This window comes from Paramormyrops kingsleyae, chromosome 12 (genome assembly GCF_048594095.1).
Source record: "Paramormyrops kingsleyae isolate MSU_618 chromosome 12, PKINGS_0.4, whole genome shotgun sequence".
In the NCBI taxonomy this organism is placed as follows: Eukaryota; Metazoa; Chordata; class Actinopteri; order Osteoglossiformes; family Mormyridae; genus Paramormyrops; species Paramormyrops kingsleyae.
This window is the reverse complement of record NC_132808.1, coordinates 15,713,154-15,723,567: the sequence shown is the minus strand read 5'-3', so window position 1 is coordinate 15,723,567 and position 10,414 is coordinate 15,713,154. Positions and strand designations below refer to the sequence as shown.

At 43.4% G+C, this 10,414-nt stretch overlaps 1 protein-coding gene across 1 annotated transcript; it reads left to right on the top strand.

The window, feature by feature from the left end:
* Positions 1 to 154: 154 nt before the first annotated feature.
* ndufs2 (NADH:ubiquinone oxidoreductase core subunit S2) lies at positions 155 to 7,172 on the top strand. The gene is made up of 14 exons (XM_023814703.2): positions 155 to 324; positions 731 to 834; positions 997 to 1,187; positions 1,320 to 1,440; positions 2,150 to 2,262; positions 2,594 to 2,668; positions 3,356 to 3,433; positions 3,524 to 3,609; positions 3,873 to 3,992; positions 4,087 to 4,216; positions 4,676 to 4,771; positions 4,874 to 4,957; positions 5,674 to 5,731; positions 6,902 to 7,172. The coding sequence occupies exons 1-14, from the start codon at positions 221 to 223 to the stop codon at positions 6,937 to 6,939; spliced, it is 1,398 nt and encodes a 465-aa protein (XP_023670471.1). The 5' UTR covers positions 155 to 220; the 3' UTR covers positions 6,940 to 7,172.
* Positions 7,173 to 10,414: the final 3,242 nt, after the last annotated feature.

Here is a 10,414-nt window from a genome sequence, read left to right as displayed (position 1 = left end):
GTTACACACGCATACAGTGTACATTAGTGTAAAACACAAACAAAACTTAAAACCTGACCTACGACAGCCGAGTCTGATTATAAAATGCAAAGCACAAGCCGCACATACGGAAGGGTAACTAACGGCGCGCGAGGGCCAGACCGGAAGACGACAGCCTGGGATTGCTCGTATACGTGCGCATGCGCAGTCGGTCCACTCGAGGTTCCGCTCCGCAGCCAATATGGCGGCGACGATGTTGAGGTCGCTCACCAGATTAGGACGTCCTTCAAGTTTTATTTTAAGCAATAATTTTATAAACCCAGGTTGTAATGTGCTGCAAAATAGGTAAGATAGAAGCGTACAAATATTTTTTTTATGTTCACGTGTCTGTATTTGTAAGTCTTCCTGCGCAATGTGTGAAAATCATTTGCAGGCTTTGTACTATATGTCTATTATATGTAAGATGAAAACCTATATTTGGCTATAATATTGACATAAATCTTATTCATGTCGGTTTACGTGAAGAGGCTTATGTGTTATGCTATTAGTAAATGCGAATGAATTAGCATTTATTGCTATGGAAACGTCGTCGAGCTCTGTTTTGATGACCTGTTCTTTGGCTGTTCGGTTCGTCATTCATGGATCAGATACTTGTCAATCCGACTGGTTATAATAATATACTATATGAAAAAAAGGCATATTGCCTGTTTGTTAACTACACCAACATCAAACAAATTGTCGCTTTACCTAGGAAGAAGCAATGGCAGCCAGATGTGGAGTGGACCGAGCAGTACGCAGGAGCCGTCATGTACCCCAGTGCTATAACGGAGAAATGGGTCCCTCCGCCCTGGAATGGTACGGTCAGACTTTCTAAATGATAATTATTTTTTAACAGATCAAGTTAGCAAGACGTTATTACTATATACATACTAATCTCAGAAAGATGAATTTAATGTATGTTTCTTTCACTTTCAGTCACTGAGGATTTCTGTTATACTCTTATAATTTAATCCTCAGATAAGGATCCTCCTATGGAGAAAGAGGTCTCCAACCTCACCATAAACTTCGGTCCCCAACATCCTGCGGCCCACGGCGTCCTTCGGCTGGTGTTGGAGCTCAGTGGCGAGTCTGTGAAGAAGTGTGACCCCCACGTGGGGCTGCTCCACCGTGGGACAGAGAAGCTCATTGAGTACAAGACCTACCTGCAGGTGGGTTTTCGTAATGATGGTGTCCGACCTGCTGGAGGCTTTTCGCAGCAGTGACGCCATGTGTGAAGGTTTTGACATGCACCATAGTCTGTATCTTGGAAAGATTCACCGAGTGGTGCTGTTCCCCGCCAGGCCCTGCCCTACTTTGACAGGCTTGACTACGTGTCAATGATGTGCAATGAGCAGGCTTACTCACTGGCTGTGGAGAAATTGCTGAACATTCAGGCCCCTCTTCGAGCACAGTGGATCAGGGGTGAGTCTCCAGAGTAGCATGCCTACTGCCATTGCAGAACTGTACTTTGAGATGCCCCTGTGTTTGTCTAGTAAGAACCTTGTATGTACAGGGAGTATAATATGGTTAGTTATGCTCTTGGCAGAGAGTACTACAATAGGGCTTCCAGAAATTGTTAATATGAAGAATATAATTGTTTGAGTCTGTAATAGCTATGGGGCCTATATCACAAAGCAGGATTTCTTGCTTAGCCAGATAACTTGTCGGATTTAAGGTAGTCTGTGCTGGATGGACTTAATCTTTGTTCAATAACATTTAGCTGGGACTACTTTAAATCCAACAAGCGGTCCAACTAAGCAAGAAATCCTGCTTTTGTGAAAAATGCCCAAGAGCTTTCAGGTGCATGTTACATACATAAACATTAGATGCAAAGTGTGTGGCATACAGTAATAAGGCAAGCTGATGGCATGTGTGCGCGTCACACGTTTGAAGAGCTTGAAATCCCAAAAGGGTCAGTTTCTGGTATATTTTAAACATAATGGGTTAATTTTGGTTTTGTCTTATTGGAAAGTGTTTGTTACATGATTGTTATTCCTGGTGTAGATTGGCATTTGGGATAATTTCAGCTTGTGGTCTTGTCATCTTTGGTACTCTGGATTTCTGATGAATGATATTTGAGATACATACATAAATACATCATCTCTTTATTCTCTTTTTTTTCCCCCTGTAGTGTTGTTTGGGGAGTTGACTCGTATACTCAATCACATCATGGCTATCACCGCCCACGCCCTTGACATCGGGGCAATGACCCCATTTTTCTGGATGTTTGAAGAAAGGGAGAAGGTGAGAGACTGGGCAGATTATGGGGAGAGTATGGAGAGAGAACTGAATGGTAGATCTATAGCACAAGTTAGGAAAAGAGGTGTGAAGACAGGATGTGTCTCTTGAGGGTGTCTTGCTGCTTGAGTTTGGTGTATGTGACTGTTGTATCCTTGTGGATGTGTCACTGTCATTAAGTGTCTTTGTTTTTGCTGTTTGTGCCATTAGTGGTGCTGTCTCATTTAGTAGTTATGATGGGCAGTGGTAGGAGTTTCAGAGGCAGGTGTGCGTATGTTTTCATGTGCCTTTGTGTGGGTATTATGACATGCAATGACTGTATTTCTCTTTCTTGCAGATGTTTGAGTTCTATGAGAGAGTGTCCGGTGCCAGGATGCATGCTGCGTATGTCCGACCTGGGGGAGTCCATCAGGTGACTAGACAACATGCTTACCTAAAACGCATTTCACAATGCGGTTGTGTATATTTTCACCCCATTGTTACCAAAATGCTGTAGACATTTAAGTGGTATTTATAAATAACTCCAGGGTGAATCATACTCAGTAGTGGTGTAAATTGTTGGCCGCACGGTGGTTCGATTCACATATGGTTTTAGGGGATGATTTGAAGCTTCAGAAATTTGTCATTTCTATCACAATACGATTCAATGGATCAATTATTTTGATAACCTAAATTCAAACTAGGGGTGGGAGATCTGATGACTTTATATCATGATCGATGTTGAAGACATCCACAATATACTTTTCATGCAAGTCGTAGAGAATGTGACCTTTTAGGATCCTCCCATTAATTTTTCCAAACTTCACATAGAACTTAGATTGCCAGTAATAACATGGATCCGTGTTACATTCACAAACTGACAGAATGACTTTCTATTAGGTGGCTCTGCTGATTGGCCAAATTATGTCACATGCTCCCAAAAATCGATTCTGACATTACAGGTTGGTGCAAGTGAATTGATGCTTAATATTCGATTTGTCACAATGCATCTTCACACTACTAGCACTCAGAGTTGTAAGTATAGGTATATTTAAAGAGGAAGAGGAGAAATGTGATTTTGATGATGATAATGGTGACGAAGGTGATTTGTGTTCCGTAGGACTTGCCCTTGGGGCTGATGGATGACATATATGAATGGTGCAAGAACTTCTCGCTCCGCATTGATGAGGTGGAAGAGGTGAGCCCCAGCTGAAATTAATCTCCTCAGTGGCACGCAGTGTTACTACAGTGGTTGATTCATGACTGATCCCCTGGTCATGTGACTTAGATGCTGACAAATAACCGCATTTGGAAGAACCGCACGGTGAACATTGGTGTGGTGAGCGCAGAAGATGCCCTCAACTATGGCTTTAGGTACATACTGCCTTAAGTGTCCAGCATTATGCATAGTTTACACCATAAAGTAAATCTGTATTTATACAGACATGCCTGACTGCCAGTGCATTTCGATGTTAAGTTATTCTTTGCTATGATATAAATCTTAGTATTCTACTTCTAGTGAAGTAACGGTGAAGTTAGATTCGAAGGTTTTTTTTTTTCCTGGCTTGTTCATAGACATGCTTGTTTGTCAGTACATGATCATGAACACATTGTGCCTCTTTCACTGCCTCTGTCAGCGGCGTCATGCTGAGGGGTTCGGGAATCAAATGGGATCTGAGAAAAGTGCAGCCCTACGACGTGTATGATCAGGTGGAGTTTGATGTTCCCATCGGGAGCACCGGAGACTGTTACGACAGGTGAGATTCTGTACCTTCACGCTGTTTTTAGCTGTTCTTAATATCTGTTGCTTATACCATAAATTTTTTTTCCCGCTTGTCCTGTTGCCCTTAGGTACCTGTGCCGGGTGGAGGAGATGAGGCAGTCTCTCAGGATCATGCTGCAGTCCCTCAATAAGATGCCAGAGGGTGAAATCAAGGTGGACGACGCCAAGGTCTCTCCTCCCAAGAGGTCTGAGATGAAGGTGAGAGCTGGAGGGGTGGGGGCTTTCATACCCCTTGCTGTGGTCTTGGGGGGGGGGGGGGTGTTTCTCTGGCAGTGTGAACATGTCTTTGTTCATGCTGATTTATGATTTTTTTTTTTTTAGTAGAAAAATTGATTGGCAGAAAATGACAAAAAGTGATACTAATTTCTTTCAATAACTCATTTTTTTATCGCACTCGAACATTAAAGGGTTAATATATCATTTTATCTTTTTATATTTTATTTATTAATTTTTTTTTTTTGTTGTTTTTATTATATTAATTGTAAGTTTGTCAAAATGCTGAATCCAGTCTTGCATAAAAACAACCTGGTTGCCAAAGTTATATGATTTAATTTTGTATGCAGATGTTTAGTTTGGAGGAATGGTGTTGGTCCTGCTTCCACATCCTGCGGTGGCGAGTTATATGGTTTCATTTGCTTTCTGTGTGCCTTTCTTCAGATGTCCATGGAGTCCCTGATCCACCACTTCAAGCTGTACACTGAAGGGTACCAGGTGCCCCCAGGCGCCACATACACTGCTGTGGAAGCTCCCAAGGTGATGCCCCCTATCTGCCAAACGTGGAAATGCACCTGAATCTCCGTGTAACGGGATAATATTTAGCGTTATGATTTGCTAAACTAGTATGTTTCATCACAGGGCGAGTTCGGCGTGTATCTGGTGTCAGACGGATCCAGCCGGCCGTATCGCTGTAAAATCAAGGCTCCGGGATTCGCTCACCTGGTAACCTGTTGCGCTGATCAGATGGGTGCCGTGGGCACCCTTAATGCCAGCCTGCTTGAGTAGTGATGACTGTAGTGTTGCTTTGCGGCTGTCCTGCACACCTGTTAATAGCTAGTTTCCCCTTAAAATCATACAGTGAGAATAAGTAGTGATTTGCGTGGTTAGCTGGGTCTTCTCCAGATAAGGGAAACGTCACATGAATTTAAAACTCTCTGCTAGGTACAAATCCAGTATATTGACTGGTACTAAACTTCTACCCCAATTTCCACAATACAGCAGATATCCTGCTAACGTGGTCATTTTAGTGTCCTATCCATGTAACATTCACATATTTGGCACTTTTGTCCACAGTGATGTACAAGTGAGGCAAATGGCAAATTGCAAACATACATGCTGTAAAGAGTTAACTAGGCAAGTGCAGCTCAGCTGAGCTTCCAGAAAATGCTCAGGTACAAATGCAAGCAGTTTTAGAGAATGAGCAACATAACGGCTCCGCGACCATACAACAACCATGCAATCATTTCTAACAAAACAACTAAATAGGACTTTTCAAGGACCAGAAGTGCAAGGGGCATTCGGGGAATGTAAAGAGGCATCGGGTTAGTAGAGGAATTCATGGAACAAATGGGCCCTGATGTGTTTCTTAAAGGTGGGGAGAGAGTCGTTTACGAACTGCCTGCAGCCATTGTCTAATTTAATGCCCTGCTCATTTTCAGGCTGGTTTGGACAAAATGACGAAGGGGCACATGCTGGCTGACGTGGTGGCCATCATCGGTAAGAGCCTGTGTTACCCCTTCACTCACCCTGACTCTGTCGTTTGTGTGGTAAGAGCCTGTGTTACCCCTTCACTCACCCTGACTCTGTCGTTTGTGTGGTAAGAGCCTGTGTTACCCCTTCACTCACCCTGACTCTGTCGTTTGTGTGGTAAGAGCCTGTGTTACCCCTTCACTCACCCTGACTCTGTCGTTTGTGTGGTAAGAGCCTGTGTTACCCCTTCACTCACCCTGACTCTGTCGTTTGTGTGGTAAGAGCCTGTGTTACCCCTTCACTCACCCTGACTCTGTCGTTTGTGTGGTAAGAGCCTGTGTTACCCCTTCACTCACCCTGACTCTGTCGTTTGTGTGGTAAGAGCCTGTTTTACCCCTTTACTCACCCTGACTCTGTCGTTTGTGTGGTAAGAGCCTGTGTTACCCCTTCACTCACCCTGACTCTGTCGTTTGTGTGGTAAGAGCCTGTGTTACCCCTTCACTCACCCTGACTCTGTCGTTTGTGTGGTAAGAGCCTGTGTTACCCCTTCACTCACCCTGACTCTGTCGTTTGTGTGGTAAGAGCCTGTGTTACCCCTTCACTCACCCTGACTCTGTCGTTTGTGTGGTAAGAGCCTGTGTTACCCCTTCACTCACCCTGACTCTGTCGTTTGTGTGGTAAGAGCCTGTGTTACCCCTTCACTCACCCTGACTCTGTCGTTTGTGTGGTAAGAGCCTGTTTTACCCCTTTACTCACCCTGACTCTGTCGTTTGTGTGGTAAGAGCCTGTGTTACCCCTTCACTCACCCTGACTCTGTCGTTTGTGTGGTAAGAGCCTGTGTTACCCCTTCACTCACCCTGACTCTGTCGTTTGTGTGGTAAGAGCCTGTGTTACCCCTTCACTCACCCTGACTCTGTCGTTTGTGTGGTAAGAGCCTGTGTTACCCCTTCACTCACCCTGACTCTGTCGTTTGTGTGGTAAGAGCCTGTGTTACCCCTTCACTCACCCTGACTCTGTCGTTTGTGTGGTAAGAGCCTCTGTTACCCCTTCACTCACCCTGACTCTGTCGTTTGTGTGGTAAGAGCCTCTGTTACCCCTTCACTCACCCTGACTCTGTCGTTTGTGTGGCCAAGCTAATAATTCAATGCCAAGTACTTAGCGGCCAGAAAATACAGCGTACTGTCGCTTTCCTTTCAGGCACCCAGGACATCGTGTTTGGGGAAGTGGACCGGTAATGCAGCTGCTCAGCGCTGGTGGAAGTGTAGCTCTGCCTGTCTGGAGTATTTTGCCAGTTTCCTGACAACCAAACTCCCCCCTCCAAAGTTTAAAACGAAAAAATCAGCTCTTAGAGCTACGTGTAGCTTGTTCCCGTTGAGTTCTTAACGTCTGTTTCATTCATGCACATTTGCAGTTATGGTGAAACGGATGCTTCGTTATGTATAAAAGTGAATAAATATATTGCACAAAATTGCCTTTGTTTTTTATTTTTACTTTTCCTGAAGATGGAGGATAAGCTTGTTCACTGATTAACTTACACTGCCAAATTATGTGATATATAAAAACAGGAAGCACAAATCGTAGATGAAGTTTAAATATTTGATATTATGCAATCAAGAATGAGTCACTCGATTGGTCATATGGTAAAATTTACAACTGAAGTGAAATTTGTGCTGTATTAAAATTTAAAATGAGCAGCATCATTGAAGGCTTTGTCAGGTACCCTTTGTTCTCATAATGCATGATGCGTTTCAGTTTCTGTGATCCAGATTGTTGGATAAGAAAGACCCTAATGCTGTTTACCTGGTGCGTAGATGTGTCTATCCTGAGAGCCAGCTGCCTTATCCTACAACCCCAATTCCAATGCAGTTGGGACGTTGTGCAAATTGTAAATAAAATCAGAATGCAATGATATGGAAATCTCATAAACCCATATTTTATTCATAACAAAACATAGAAAACATCAAATGTTTAATCTGAGAAAATGTATCATTTTAGGGAAAAGATAAGGTAATTCTGAATGTCATGGCAGCAACACGTCTCAAAAAAGTTGGGACAAGGCCATGTTTACCACTGGGTGGCATCACATCTTCTTTTAACAACAGTCTGTCAACGTCTGGGGACTGAGGAGATCATTTGCTCGAGTTTTGGGAGAGGAATGTTGTCCCATTCTTGTCAGATACAGGATTCTAGTTGCTCAACTGTCCTAGGTCTTCTGTGTCGTAATTTTCATTTTATGATGCGCCAAATGTTCTCAATGAGTGAAAGATCTGGACCACTGGCAGGCTAGTTCAGTACCGGACCCTTCTACGAATCCATTATGTTGTAATTGATGCAGTGTGTGGTTTGGCATTGTCATGTTGGAAAATGCAAGGTCTTCCCTGTCGTCTGGATGGCAGCATATGTTTCTCTAGAACCTGGATAGACCTTTCAGCATTGATGGTGCCTTTCCAGATATGCAAGCTGCCCATACCATATGTACTAATGCACCCCCATACATCAGAGATACTGGCTTTTGAACTGAGCGCCGATAAAACGCTGGGTTGGTCATTCTCCTCTTTAGTCTGGATGATACGTCATCCCTAGTTTCCAAAAAGAATTTCAAATTTAGATTCGTCTGACCACAGAACAGTTTTTCCACTTAGCCACAGTCCATTTTAAATTAGCTTTGGCTTCTGGATCATGTTGAAATACAGCTTCCTCTTTGAATGATAGAGTTTTAACTGGCATCTTTGGATGACACGGCAAATTGTGTTCACTGATGACGTTTTCTGGAAATATTCCTGAGCCCATTTAGTGATTTCCATTGCAGAATCATGCCTATTTGTGAAGCAGTGCAGCCTAAGGGCCCGAAGATCATGGGCATCCAGAATACTTGTCCCTTACACACAGAGATTTCTCCAGATTCTCTGAATCTTTTGATCATATTATTATACTGTAGATGATGATATTTTCAACCTCTTTGCAATTTTACACCGAGGAACTTTTTTCCTGAAATTGCTCCACTATTTGTCGAAGCAGTATTAGGGGGATTGGTGATCCTCTGTCCATCTTTACTTCTGAAAGACACTGCAGCTCTAAGATGCTCTTTTTATACCCAGTCATGTTACTGATCTGTTGCCAATTGTTGTTCCTCCAGCTGTTAGGTTTTTGTACCACTAACTTTTCCAACCTCCTATTGCCCCCGTCCCAACTTTTTTGAGATGTGTTGCTGTCATGAAATTCATAATGACCCAATATTTTTCACTAAATTGTCTCACTTTAAACATTTTACGTGTTTTCTATGTTTTGTTATGAATAAAATATGGGTTTATGAGATTTCCATATCATTGCATTCTGTTTTTATTTACAATTTGCACAACGTCACAACTTCATTGGAATTGGGGTTGTATGATTTCTTTACTCAACTGAATTCACAATTTAATTCATATTTATGTAATTATTATATTTATTCATTTGTGATTTATGTCATTACTGAAATTTTATGTATGGATTTTTTTAAGGTAGCAGGTCGGTTTTTCAAACTGCCTGCAGGCATGATCTGATAACTACTTTTGTTAGATGATATATTGTCTCAGAAATCAGCTCGGTAGATAATGATACTGTCATTAAGACCATTTTGTGCCGCAGATATTACTGCTCAAAAAAATTAAAGGAACACTTTTTAATCAAAGTATAGCATCAAGTCAATTACACTTCTAGGATACTGATCTGGGGTGAGTTTCCCGAAGCGTTCTTAACGCTACGTCGTTCTTAAGTTCTGTGTTAAAAGATAGAACTAACGAACGACGTATCATTAAGAAGGCTTCGGGAAACTCACCCCTGGTTAGTTAAGTAGCAGAGGGGGTTGTTAATCAGTTTCAGCTGCTTTGGTGTTAATGAAATTAACAACAGGTGCACTAGAGGCGCAACAATGAGATGACCCCCAAAACAGGAATGGTTTAACAGGAGAGCTGCATGGGCAGGGCCGTAGAAGGTCCTTAACCCATCAGCAGGACTGGTATCATCTCCCTTGTGCAAGGAGGAACAGGATGAGCACTGCCAGAGCCCTACAAAATGACCTCCAGCAGGCCACTGGTGTGAATGTCTCTGACCAAACAATCAGAAACAGACGTCATGAGGGTGGCCTGAGGGCCGGACGTCCTTTTGTGGGCCCTTTGCTCACTGCCTGGCACTGTGGAGCTCGATTGGCATTTGCCATAGAATATCAGAATTGGCAGGTTCGCCACTGTGCGTTTCACAGATGAAAGCTTGAGCACATGTGACAGACGTGGAAGGGTCTGGAGAAGCCATGGAGAGCATTATGCTGTAACATTGTTCAGCAAAAAAGTTATCAGGTGCTCAAGGCAGAAAGAGAAAAAATAAAAGGAGAAGGCGTAAGAGGGGATGCGGCAAAAAATGCTGTTGTGGGTGAAAGACAGAAACAGGTATGAACTTGGGTATAGTCTCTGCCACTCTCTCCCCCTTGGGTATACTCTCCGCCACTCTCTCCCCCTTGGGTATACTCTCCGCCACTCTCTCCCCCCTTGGGTATACTCTCCGCCACTCTCTCCCCCCTTGGGTATACTCTCCGCCACTCTCTCCCCCTTGGGTATACTCTCCACCGCTCTCTCCCCCTTGGGTATACTCTCCGCCACTCTCTCCCCCCTTGGGTATACTCTCCGCCGCTCTCTCCCCCTTGGGTATACTCTCCGCCACTCTCTCCCCCCTTGG